Here is a 14,082-nt window from a genome sequence, read left to right on the forward strand (position 1 = left end):
AGAATTATGCGAGCGGCTGCTTCACAGCAGGAAGCGGCGCGTTGTGCCTCCAGCTGGAGCTCGGGGAGCCCGCCGTGTTCTGCAGGCAGCCGGCAGCGCGAGCTGCTTTCCTACAGCGCGAGAGAGTGAACTGCAGCCAGTGCCTTCAGTACGGCTTGCTTGAAAAGAGCGCTGGTGAAATAACGCAAAAAATATCCAACCAAACTCATAAGCCTTCTTAATTTCTAGAATTGAAAATGGAGCGTAAATATTTTAGGTAGGGATGTTTAATATCCGTTATCTCTTCAGGATTGTTCAGCACTGTGCGAGTGCCGGGCCTCCTGCTAGCCACGAGAACTGTCTGCGTTATGGAAGCCACATCATCTAATTAAGACATGTTTATAACTTCTTTATTTTATTTTATTTTTTAATAAGGAATTATTCTGGAATATGTAGAAGGTGGTGAGCTGAAGACCAGATCTATAGATCTACTTGATCTTAATCCTCAGTAAGTATTTATTTCAGAAAGAAGAGCTGTTTGCTGTTTTATTGCATTCACATACAACTCCATTTGTCTGTTTTAAACATAGTGGAGGTCAATGATGTCTTTTTTCACTAAAACACACACACAGATGAGAAAATGCACAGCCAAATCATTCTCCTAGCACTCGAAATGAAAATCTTGCATTCCATCCTGCTTTGTGCTGCTGTTCAAAGTTAGAGCCTCTTGTATTTCTCACAGAATGCTAGTTATCAAGATGCCTATACTAAGCCGTCAGATACAGTGAGATTTACAATGCCTTTGTTAATGCTACACTGAGCAACAGTTAGGTCTTGTAATGCTACTTCAGAATGTTTTCAAAAAGTTGGTCTGACTCAGATCCCCATACACTGCTTTACACGACCTCTGCTGAAGTCACTGGAACCAACTGCATGTCAGTTCAGAGCTCTCCTCTTGATTCGTTAATCCTCATAACAGCCATAAGCAAGGTAGTGTAAGACAGATAATTTCCTCTCTTGTGTTTGTGTGGAGAAAGTGAGAGTCATGTGTCAAAAGCAGTGGAAATGGAAATTTTCTGTTTCTTTTGTTAGGAGCCTAATTGCTGTTGGGTTCTTTGAAAAAACAAGAGAACATAATCCAGTGATCTAATCATCTGCTGGTGTTGAAAGAAGTTTCAGGATCGTGATGTATGTAAAGGTGAAGGATAGACCACACTGAAGAATAAAAAATGCAGTGTGTGTTAAGTATAGATTAAAGTTTAATAGGATATACTTAAGTAACATAAAAGACAGAGTTAATTTAATGAGAAAGGAAATGAGGTTTACTGTGCAGGGAGCAGTCTTCAATAACCTCAGGCTCTGGCTTTTGGGCAGGTGGAAAGCACCAATTGAAAACTCTTATGTCTTCCCTGTGAAGAATAAGATGTTTGTTGCACTGATAATATTGACTTAAGAAGTTACTGTGCTGACATTGCTTTAATACTACTACATCTAACTCATGCACCAGCATTACTGATAATGCTGTGCAGTCAGTTATAGAATAGAAGTATGTCACAGGATCAGAAGATTGTTTAGGTTGATCAGGACCTCCTGAGAACATAAAAAGTACAGGCAACTAGGGCAGGTTGAGCACAACTCTTTGTAGTTCAATTCTGAACATCCCCATATGTGGAGACTCCTCAGCTTCTCTGGGAAACCTGTCCTGTTGTTTGACCACCATTGTGTCTGAAAAAGTTTTTGTCTTTTCTTTGTCTCTGGGGGAGAGGGAGTTGAATGGACACTGAATTTCCTGTTTTGTTGTTTTTGTTTTGTTTATGACCATTGTCCTCTCAATTGACACTATTACAAGAAGTTTGGCTCTTTCATTCACTCACATCAAATATTTGCACACCTAAAAGTTATGGGACAATTCACAAACTTCCATGTCATATCTAATGGAGTTTTTCATAGAACTTTTTTGCTGGCTTTCAACACTATGGAAAGTTTATCAGGTTTTATGCAGATTTCAAACTGTTTCTTCTGGCTTTTTTCCACGTGAGTCCTTCCTCTAGGAAACCAAAATGAAAAAGAAAAAAGCTAAGAGCTTTAGTCACAGTTTTGATCATAACAGTCAGCCTATACTCTACTCAGCAAGCTCTAGTAGGTAGAATTTCAAAAAAAACAACAAAAGAAAAATGCCACCATTAAATAAAGTTGCCAAAATCCATTGAGTTTGTTAGGCAGGAAGGCATGATGTTATATGGTTGTCTTTCTTAATACAAACACTCACATGAAAGAGTTCTTGCGAGAGGGCAAAATTAGTAGTCAATGTAGCCTGCACATGCAAGCTAACATATCCACATTTAAAAATTATGTATTTTTGTCTACTTGTCTACTTTGTCTTTTGTCTACTGTTCAGCACAGTACTTTGGATAAAATGAGTCATATTGTGAAAGACAGAAGTTGTCTTGTATTATCAGGAGTATAAACACTAAGAAGATACTGACTGGTGGGGATGTTAGTGTCTTCTGTTTAGAGGTCTTAAATCATTGAAGTCTGAAGTAAATTTTCTACTTATGTGCTAGCAGAAAGTCTGGGCTTCCTCAGTAGTTATAAGTGTGTGTTTGTGTTTTGACTGCTGGGTATTGTCAACCCTCTGTTTAATCATGGATGGCCAGGAGTCAGCAGTTTGATAGTATGAGAAGATGAACTACTTCTTGGGTGCTCCATGAGCACTAGTGAACTGTGGACCATGATTTGGAAGTTGTTATAATAAATAAAAATTACAGGAACAGACATACACTTGTGAAGCCACAAAGAGAGATCATTTTAACACTCTCCACATCTTATTTATGTTGTTGCTACTTCATGGGAAATTCATTGGGAATTTATGAAGCTCCACTTTACTTTAAATATGTATTCCCAGACTGTCAGTTCTGGATGCACAGATCCCATGTCTGACCCTCTGCGGAAACCCTTCAAGAAAGTAAAGTTCAGTAAGATTTAACTTTTAAAACTTTAGCTTGGTAAGAAATGTTTTAGTAAAGATGGACAGAGGTAAAGAAACCAGGAAAGATTTATTCATATTTCTATAAGCCATTACACCATGAGATAAATGCATATTGTTTAATTCCTTGCTTTTGTTTCTCTGCAAGAAACACTATGCTTGTATTTATAATTACCAGAGGATGAAATGCTCTTCTTTTTCTTCATAACTAGCACAGATGTCATCGCCTTAGTAGAAGAAATTCAAAAAGAAGAACCTCTCATCACAGCTTCTTGCAAGGAACACGTCATATGTTTAGTACAAAGATTGCAAGAGAAACTAGGGGAACAAGAGGACCACAAATTCTATCTTTTTAAGGTCAGAAACATCTTTAAAATGACATTGGAGATTTTGAGGGTTTCAGTTGAAATGTTGTGATTATGTTTTTACAGCTGTACGTTGTACCTGACAGCAAAAATTTGGATTTTATGACTAATTTCTTGGGTATTTTTGATTACCTCTCTACTGTTTAGAGGGACTGAATCTGGCCTGGTTGTGCCTGTCAGGAATTCCCCCAGAAGGCCAGAGGTGTAATTATTCCGACTCACTATTTACACAGGCTTATATATAAGGGCGTGAGACAAATAATTACCTTCCTTTACAAGTGACTCTGTGAACGAGCAACACCCATAGTTATATTTAAAGAAAGTCAGTAAGTAGAATCCAAATAATTAGCTGCTGGGAAAGGCCCTGAATATTTTTTATAGAATTGTGTTCTTGTTCTTCATTCTGTGGAACTTTATATTCGTTTTAAGTATTCAGATACATACAGTCATACCAGTTGTCATTACTTTCTGCCAGCCAAGAGATGAGCCAACAAACTGGCTAAAATAGCAGATTATAAGGTTATGGTTCATACAAGCCTTATTTAGTGATTCCTGTCCATAGGACTGGAATAATACATGAAATAATGATAATAAAAGAGTTATTTGATCTTTTGTACTTGGAAAGCTGATGAAAAAAGTAATGTTAGTCATGTACTCAATATTGTTGATCTTAAAAATAATAATTTATTCAGCAGACCATTACTAGGAAATAATTTTAAGGGAATTTATATGCCAAGCCTTCCAAACATCATCTCAGCATTGGGCCCAAGGCCCATAATAACACTGCTTAAGGAATCTTTGTTTTTTACATTACTCCTCATTCACATTTCTTTTCTTTGAGTAAGGGAATCATAGTTGCTGTGTTTATGCTGTTTTGTGCTAAACTGATTTCCTTTTAAGTTGTAAACATTTGAATACTTATGGTTTGATCTCAGCTTACAGACAGCAACTTGTAAGTTTATTTTAAATAGGGAAGCTTTTTAAGAGCAATGACTAGGGCAACCTTTTGGGTCTTCAAATCCAGAATTTAGTCTGTCAGAAGACAGTAAACTTAATTGTATTTAACTGTGCAAAGTAAAATAAAATTACTTCCAGAGATTACATGTTGCAATCAGAAATAATTAAGTGTTCTGTCTTTATTGTGTCAGCAGATGGCAATGTCTAGCTGTTAAAAATTGCTGGTCAGTGCTGCTTGTTACCTTAAGCATAAGAGAAGGGAGAACTTGAAATGTTGCCATATACATATAACGTATTATAATTTCGATTCTTCTGACCAGAAGTGCACATCTGAGTGAATAATACAAAAGATCTGTACATTCAACCTTGAAAATAAAGCTTTGTGTGTATAATAAGACAACTTAAATTTTAAGTCTTTCTTGTGCTTTAAGGTATGCCCTCAGCTGTGCTAATGACTTAATTTTCACAACTTTTTACTTTTTTTTGCTCATCACAGAGACTGACAAATACTCAATAGCATGTCCAAATTTCAGAATAAATAATGTACTTGTTGTTTGTTATGTGTAGAACCACGTTTGATCAATTTGGAAATACTCCAAGCAGGGAATCCAATCACTTCTGGCTTAATTCTTTCTCTCAAGTAGCTAGAAGTACATGCTTTTCTGTGCATGTAAATGAAAGACAAGTTTCAGACTTCTCCGAAATACTAATATAGGAGATCAGTATGAGCAAGATTTTTATTTTTTTTTTTTCAGTGTTTGCATTGTTTGGAAATAAATTTTTTTTCGTGTTGCACAAGAGCATAATCTTAAGAGGGCAGATAGGCACTGATATAAACCCCTCCTTTTGCTATTTCCAGTAATTGTGGTGATAGTGTTTTGTTAGGCACCGCACAGAGAAGCAAGCCATTGTAACAAGCTCTCAGATTTGAAACTGCTGGGTAGCAATGGCATGCCATACTGATTGGCATATATCTTAGGGACTGCTGCAACAGTCTGCTGTAACTTGCAGAACTGAGGTATGTTTCTAATATCACCCTAGGATTTGGTTATTACATCATTTGCACAAGCTGTTCTTGCAGGCTTGGAGTTCTGTGACTGAAGTTACTACAGCACTGGAAGCTGAAACAATAGTGTTAATTCTGTGACCTGAAATTTAACATAAGCCTACCTTTTCTGTATCTCTCTCTTTCCTTTGCCTGATCATTTCCCTTCCATCAGTTCCTACTTTTCTGACTGGAACATCTCTGATCTTCCTTTGTTTTCCTTTCTGAGACAGGCAGCTGAGAAAGCTAGAGATAAAAATAAAAAGTTGTGGTAATATGTCAGTGATTAAATAGCATTGCTCATAAATAATTTCTTCTTCATTCATGATGTTGCAGAGAAGACCTAGCGGACCACTGCTGTATTTTTAACACTCTCTCACTGTCAGCAGATGCTGTGATTTCCCATGTTTTACACTATTACTCTTCAGACTTAAGCTTTTAATAGGCATAAGTTGTTCAAATGTAAACCAAATGCTACTTGTTAGTCAGTAGCTCGGTAAGTCAAACATTCCTTTGTTGTCATTTTCAAAGTATCATGACACACTGACTTTTAGCTGAAACTATTTTTATATGTGCTTAGTGGATTTCAGTCTGCTACTATAGGTACAGGGTAATTTGTATGAAGCACACAGAGTTGTCTGATTAAAGAGTCTTTGAAACAATGTTAGAAAAACAGTAGACTATGTAACCTAAACAAAAGAGGCAGAAATCCATTTTAAGTCCCTTCTTCGAATTTTGTTTGGATAAGTAACTTTGTTATGGTTCTATATGCTTTTCTGTCATGATCTCCTAAGATACAGCTGCAGTCTGTTTTTGTTCTTCCCGTTTTTGGAAACAAAATCATATAATAGCCAAAAGCATCCTATATATGGCGTACATATTTCAAAATACTCAGTTCAGTCAGATCTGTTTTACTATCTAAGGCTTAATTGTCATATTTTTTTCATCAATGATGTCACCAGGCATTTGTTTTTGGCCTTTCAGACATGGCCTAGGGCTATTTCACTGGTCTCAGAGAGAACAGAGGAGAAGTAAACATTGGGAAAAGACACTTCATTCAAGTGAAATAAGAATCTGAAATCAATACCATGTAATATCTGCAGCAATAATCTGCTGAGGCATGGGTGTTTTTTGTTTTGCTTTTGTTTCAGTGAGGGATTGATATATTACAGACATAACTGCTAATCTAAAAGGAGGAGGAGAAAATATTGACCTATTGAATATTTTGAGGAATTTGATTTTTTACTTGTTTTTAAAATATATCAAATACTTTCTTCTCTTGCTCCTAGGTACTTAGGGCACATATATTGCCACTGACAAATGTAGCATTCAACAAATCTGGTTCCCGGTAAGTTCTTTTCAAATTCTAAATATGTAATACCTAATTGAAGTCTGATACTTGTAAATTAAATTGTAAGTGAAATTCAGTGCTCGCATCTTTTTGCTGTTTATAAACAACTTCAGGCGTGATTGGGGATTAGATTTTCATCTTCTATGGAAGAACCAATGGGAGATGCCAAAATATAGTGGGTGAGATTCACTTGATGTCTTTTTCTTCTCCCAAGATGACAGTTTATTGATGATTACCATATTTCACAAAACAGGACCTTTGTGGCAACAGGGCAAGTATCACTAAAAGCTCAGACAGTCATTGGCATAAACTCGTTTGGGACTTTCTCTCTTGTGGAATTTTGTTATGACTGATTTCACTAAGAGCATATGCCTAATTGTTTTTTCATTTGTGTCTTGAAAATTCGAAAGCAGCAACTTGTGTTTTAATTAAGCACACTAAAGATTTGAAACAAGGGTTTTTTTTATCACTAATATTAAAAAGAAAAAAGAAAAAGAACCTCTGTGGTCATTAGTCAGTATTTTAGAAATAATGAAAAGATTCAGAGTCTGAGATAAAGATAACTGAAGTCTGTGGAAGTCACTTATTTGAGTAAGTACAGGAGCAGTATGGTATTCACAGTAAATAAATTTCTCTTTGTTTTAGGTTTATCACAGGAAGCTATGACAGAACCTGCAAAGTATGGGATACTGCGTCAGGAGAAGAGTTGCATACACTAGAGGGACACAAAAACGTTGTTTATGCAATTGCTTTTAATAATCCCTATGGGTAAATACATTTTCTCTAAGATAAATCATAATTGATAATTTAAAATAAGATAGACTGTCTCAGACAGTTCAGATTCTGAGTTGGAAAAGTTCAACTGCAGCTAATCACCTTAGGATGACACTGTATGTTATTTGTATATACATTTATACATTTAAGAACATTTTCTGCTTAAAGTATATTTAGAAATTCAAAGCTTTTGTTACTTCAGTTAAGGAAAATAAAATCATAACAAAAGTGGATTTTTCCACTTTTTGTATTGCATGCATATTAAGCATTTATTATGATCTAAGACATAATATAAATGTGTCAGAGATGAGTAATTTTTATAAAATCCACAGGGTGCCACTGTATGGAAGTCAAATATGCATATGTGCATCTTCTGTTTTATGCAGTTACTGTTTGCCGTAAGTCAGAATTGTCACCTGTTAGATGAAGGGAATTACTTTAGATACTGAAGTTTTGTTGTAATTTTCTGCATTAGGGAGCTTTTGTATAAGTAAGTCATTTTGCCTCTTTTCAAAATAAGATAGAAATTATTTCCTGTTTGTTTTATATAGTTCACATGAACTGATGTATGACAAAAATCTGTGCAAAGATCAGTGACTAGATTATAACAAAGAAGCGTAGAAGTGATGCATCCTGAGGGGATCCTTGAGCTACATTTAAATTAAAATTTCAATTAAAAATCAACTTTTTTTTTCTACTAATCTTTAGGCTTCAATACCATCTCCCTCACTACATTTTTTTGGCACCTCACTTCAGTTCTATTTTAGCTGCAATTACTCACAACCCTTCCACTAACTTAAGTAGGAGCAGAGCTCACCCTCTTTTCTACTTATAAAAAGCAGATTCTAACAGTGTACAAACAAACCAACCCTATTAGTTGAAATGAGGTAGCTTTTAAATACTTCTGGAAGTACAGCAGATAACTTCATGACTAATGTTTCTCATGGGTTATCTGTTATTTTTTCTCCTTAATGCAACTTCTGTTTGTGAAATCCTGCTCTAGGATCTTGTAGTACAGCAGAATGCATGTGAGAGCATAAAGCCTTTCATGCAGTTTCCTGCAAGGAACTCCAGATTCGTTCACCTCTGTCTCATGTCGAGCTGCACAGAGGGAACAGCTGCTGGCTGAAGTGGTGGCAGTTGCCCTTCATTATGTTCACACAAGCAGAGGCAGAGAAGGTCCCAGCTGCCAGTCTCTGCTCTGCAAATCTACACAGGAGCAGTTGCTATTTAATGAATATAAACTATTGCTAAAACTAAAAGCAACAGTTTGTAGAAATATACTTTCATGCTTTGAAGACTAGGCATTGTTGCTGTGAGTTCTACTGTGAGTCTTTGAAGTTAGATTTTTTTCTTCTAAATAAAAACAGTGCTTTTCCATTTAGTGACAAGATTGCCACTGGATCTTTCGATAAAACCTGCAAACTGTGGAGTACTGAAACAGGAAAATGTTATCATACTTTCAGAGGACATACTGCAGAAATAGTGAGTGTGGAAGGATATTTCTTATTCCTCTGTGTTTCCATACAACACCATGCGTGTCTTTGGGCTCCATGTCTCTGTGAGTCCAGTAGATTTGAGCAGGAGCTTTGGAGTAAGGATTTGTTGCACTCCAAATGAACTGTCAGAAGAGCCTTGTAATTTTTCTGTAAGTCATAAACTATTAAATTAGTTCAGACTGTTCTCTTGTTTAGAAATATTGTGACTTCCTTTAGAGAAAATGTATATAAATTACCTGCTTGCCCTTTTCCCACTTTTTTCTCTTCAATGTTTCTTGCTATAGGTATGTTTATCGTTTAATCTTCAGAGCACATTGGTGGCAACTGGAAGCATGGACACCACTGCCAAATTATGGGATATAGAGAAAGGAGAAGTAGTATTTACTTTAAGAGTATGTTTTCATTCTTTATGTTTTTAAAGTTGTTCCTGCTTTTAAAAAAATATTCTTACTCACAAAATATTGCTACAGTTTCAAAACTTTCTGAGAATTTCTGTTACCAGGTAGTCTCATAGTGACCACAGTTAGAAAACATTAGGAAAATTTGAAGAGAATGATAAAAATATAGTGTTTTTTAAGGAGTCCTATTTATCAAAAGACAGATCTTCTCATTTCAGTGACGTTACTTTTATAGGATGGAATGCCTTCCACTGCTGATTAAAATGTTACTATACAACAATTTATCACTTCTTCTGAAGTAACATAAAATAACTCTTAAGAAAAATCAGTGTCAGAAGTTGCATCTGCAGAGATTATCTTCCTGTAAACATCAGCATGAGAAAGCCATCCAAGTACCTTACTTTGTGATTTATCTTCACCCTACAAGCAGAGGAATACTATTCAGTTACCAGTAGATCATGATTTCTTTTTGATCTACATGGCTTGCTAGGATTTTATTTGTTCTGATTGGCTGACATTGTTTCCAATCTTTCTTGAATAAATCCTAAGTAGTATGTAGAGCATAAGTTTCTTCCTTGGTGTAGATGGCCTATACAATGGGGATGGCATTTTCTTCCCCTTTGGCTTTCTCTCAGAGCCCTTAGGAGAGAAAAGAGCAGTGGAATGTGTGAATGTACAAGTGTAAAAATATGCTTTTGCTCATTTTTCCAAGCCTCTCCAGTGAGACCAGAGACAGGCCATACTGTAATTTACTGTAAATGAATCATCTGATTTCAGTATGCATTGGTGAACCAATGTGATTCTCCTTAAATCAAATATGGAAAATATCAGTCACTTCTCTGGTTATTCACGTATCACCAGCAATTTCTCACTGCCTAAGCAGTGTGCCTGATTTTTTTCAGGTGTTGGGATATTGACTCTTTCACTGTCCAGTAGATCTTTCTGTTAAAATTGCGATATATTGGGCAAGACAGTAAATAATATTCTGAAGTGGTGAAGAAAAACTGTGCTGCTGAAAATAAGCTAATAGAAAAGTGGTATTTTCATTCCCAAACTCCTTTTTTTTAAATCCTCTTAGGGGCACTCAGCAGAAATTGTTGCATTGTCTTTTAACACCACCGGAGACAGGATTATCACCGGCTCCTTTGACTGCACAGTAGGAGTGTGGGATGTTGTCACTGGCAGGTACTAAAGTACTAATAAATATCATTTTACATTGCATATTTAATGAAAAATGAGAGAGAAAATGTTGAATGAATGAAACAAATTACAGACGGTGTATCTTTGCCTTTTTAGAGTATATGTATTACTTCATCTTTTCATTTTTTTTATTCAGTTCCCTTTGTTCTTCTAGAAAGAAGTGCTCTCACCAACTGTTTTTGTATGCAACAGGTTTAGATGCATGAGCACTGAGGAGACAGACACAATGGGTAGACCATAGTGGATGCTCCAAACAGGAAAATATTTCATCAGCACGGAAACTTGTGGTTTTGTAGGTGTCTAGAATTTCTAGATGGAACTAGCTATTCAAGTTAAAATAATAATAATTGAAAAAAAAAAACTATGGTATTTCATGGAAAATTTGAGTAGTCACATTGACTTTAAATAACAGATGGTCCACTTTCCTCCTCACACTCCTGTATGTCAGTATATATTTATGAAGAGGAGAAAATTTGATCCCACTCACTGTAGAGAACAAAATGTCTTGATTATAATGCCAACAAATAATAATTAAATAGCTAAACATGAGCTTGTTGTATTATCCTGATAAATCCTTGTATTTTTTCAACTGGAAACTCATTGTAAGCAGAATAATAAAATAATTGTCCTGATTATTGACAAAGTAATTTATGAAGATAAATATTCTATTTTTTTTAGAGAGAGAACTTTTTCTTTTTCTTTTCTTTGTGAAAATAAGTGAAATATCTCTGAAATTAGTAAATAAAAGGAAAGCGTGTGTATAGTGATATCTTGGAGAAAAAACCAATGTGTTTCCACTTAAATGGAACATTTTACATGGCATTTCACCAGTCTGTTTTCTTGGTTCTTCCCAATTCTAAATCTGATAGATAATGGGTTCTGTGCTATTTATTCTGCTTATTCAGTGGAGATTTACACTTAAGCCATGGATTGTCTTTTCAAAATTTGGAAATCAAAGTTTTTTCAAATCTTTTCATGATTAAGTATTTTGGGTGTTAGCTAATACAGTAACAGCAGTCTTGCTGCCCAAATAATACGTTCACAAAATTCTGAATTTCACTGTTCTCTGTTGATTTGGAATTATTATACAAAGATCTGTAGAATACAAGCTTCACATTTTTAAAAGAGAAGAATCTATAAAACAACATGAGTATAATTCAATTTTTGTTGTCAAATAAGTAGAGAATTCAGTTGCTCAGGAGATTTGCTTTATGAACTGTTCATTTAGCATATATATTAATTTAGTTACCCTTCATATCGCATGTGAAGATTTCAGTTACTTAAACTCATTTAGTTGTTTTTCTAGTCATTAGTTTATCCATTAGTTGAAGCTATTTTCTATTAATGATACAATGTTATTAACATTATGATAAAATCCTAAGGTACTAATCCTTTAATATGCACATCATTAATCATTTTTAGGGTTCATTGCTTTATAGTGCTCATTAATTCATAGTAAGCAATAATGGCTAATTGTACCCCTCTACTCAGCTAAAGCTGTTTGAACAATTTCATGGAACTAGTATTGTCAGTCCTTGTGGAGCAAGAAGTTTAGGATTAATGAGGATTAGACATCATATTTCAGCTTGGCTGTCATTTGTCTGTTACTTGGGTACAAGTTCATGTTAAGTACCTGATTAAGTTCCATTGGATCTTCATTGGATTTTATAAAAGATTTAGATTGAGTAGTTAGTAATATGGAGTTTTGAAAAGACACTGTTAATAGTTAATTCAAGCAGAATACTCAAGGGAGAGTAATGTGGAAAAACTTGGTGTACATGCTTTGTGTCTAGATGAACAGAATAAATCCATCTCTGGCACTGAAAAGTCATTTCATTGGCAATACAGTCATTAAAGTAGTTTTGGAATAGAAGAAAGGGAGGACTCTTTCATTTGATTATTTACTGCCCCTTTGTGTCCAGGAGAAAAAATGGAACTAATGTAGTACTGGGATGCTAAATGAGGTGCACCACTCCATTTGATTGCTTTAATGGCTAACAGGAGGAAGATTTGACACCTTACCTATGACATTTTGTAAGCTTGGTTATAACTTATATTGATATATCAAAATATACACAAAATATATAAATTCTCTTTTTTGCAGGATGTTGCATATTTTAATAGGCCATCGAGGAGAAATTAGCAGTGCACAGTTCAACTGGGACTGTTCTCTTATTGTCACTGGATCAATGGACAAAACATGCATGGTAAGAAAGTTGAGGATGCACTGAACATCCAAATCATAAGATCTTTTACTATGCATTATAATGCATTGAATAATTTGTTTTTGTATAGAATTTGGTGAGTCCCTGTTTTTGTTCAGAAAACCACTTTAGACTATTTAAAACACTTTACTGTAAGTTAATAACAGTGTAGTTTATAATTTCACCCAGTAAATATAAACTAAAGGGCGAGCTTTGGCCATTACAACTTATTTATATTTTTAGTGCAAAAAGGACTATTTTGCAGTTTATGTCCTTGAGTCTTACTCTTTATTTTTTTTCCCATGGTACTTGTGTCACAAGCATCACATGTGACTTTTGGCAGGTCTCTAGGAGCTAGTTCTTCATTTGGATTGCTTCTAATGAATGCCTGTGATTGTTAGTGTTAAACTGCAAAAGGATTATGTTTCAGTGGTGAGAGATAGTCCATTTCTCGTCTGCATGCAATTGAAATAATATTGACAAGGAGATGCTCAGCAATTTGACAAATGTACTGTGCCAACATTTAAAAATGAGCACCCAAATCTATAGCATCTTTGTTTTACTTGCTATAAAACAGACAAAGCTGTAACTTTTCTAAAATCTAGCTCTTCAGAATCAGAAGAGACTCACAATATGCAGGAATCAAATGTCTGACTTTCTTCTGAGCTCTGAGCCCACTATGCCATGTGTAAAGCTGGACACTGTGAAAGACATTCCTCAGGATAAATTATTGGAATATCATACAAAGAGATATTTTTAAGTGTGGTGCAGTTCACCTCTCCAACCACAAGAATTCTAAATGCCCATATTTTGGGAAATAAAAAAAGAAGAAAAAAAAAAGCACCTACTCTTCGCTTTCTTTAGGTAGCACAAACATATTGTAGCAGTTTAGATAGACAATAATTCTTTCCCTCAATTTGGGCTCTTGTATCTCTCTGCTGTATATTTTGAATTCTTTTCTGTTTATTTTTTTATGGAAGCTTTCTCATTGTCTTATTGATACATAAAACTCTGTCTTTTCTAAATGGAAGAGCATTATTTTAAACTAATACATACAATTCCTTAAAGAAATTGTAACTGAATGCAAAACCTATGAGCTTCTTATATGAGTTTTTCATTTCAGTGAAGTCCGATTAAATAATTATGTATTTTTAAGGTTCACTGAAATCAATACACTGAAATACAAAATATGTAGTGCTTCATTAAGCTGATAAAACTATGACTCTTTTCATGCTAGTACATTCATTCAGGCCTCAGAAAGTACTTATACGTGTCACTTAATTGATCAACTAGCTATCTATCAAGTATATTAGTCAAAATAAGA

The 14,082-nt window shown here is 35.0% G+C and overlaps 1 protein-coding gene across 1 annotated transcript in view; it reads left to right on the top strand.

The window, feature by feature from the left end:
- The window catches only part of DAW1 (dynein assembly factor with WD repeats 1), a 13,192-nt gene extending 392 nt beyond the window's left edge, over positions 1-12,800 (top strand). The window contains exons 2-11 of the mRNA XM_019618857.2: positions 3-153; positions 243-256; positions 415-487; positions 3,178-3,322; positions 6,622-6,680; positions 7,329-7,451; positions 8,843-8,942; positions 9,241-9,348; positions 10,433-10,539; positions 12,659-12,800. Coding sequence (XP_019474402.1) covers positions 3-153; positions 243-256; positions 415-487; positions 3,178-3,322; positions 6,622-6,680; positions 7,329-7,451; positions 8,843-8,942; positions 9,241-9,348; positions 10,433-10,539; positions 12,659-12,785 — 1,007 coding nt within the window. The 3' untranslated portion in view covers positions 12,786-12,800. The remainder of the gene's footprint in view (positions 1-2; positions 154-242; positions 257-414; positions 488-3,177; positions 3,323-6,621; positions 6,681-7,328; positions 7,452-8,842; positions 8,943-9,240; positions 9,349-10,432; positions 10,540-12,658) is intronic.
- Positions 12,801-14,082: the final 1,282 nt, after the last annotated feature.

This window comes from Meleagris gallopavo, chromosome 11 (genome assembly GCF_000146605.3).
Source record: "Meleagris gallopavo isolate NT-WF06-2002-E0010 breed Aviagen turkey brand Nicholas breeding stock chromosome 11, Turkey_5.1, whole genome shotgun sequence".
Lineage (NCBI taxonomy): Eukaryota > Metazoa > Chordata > Aves > Galliformes > Phasianidae > Meleagris > Meleagris gallopavo.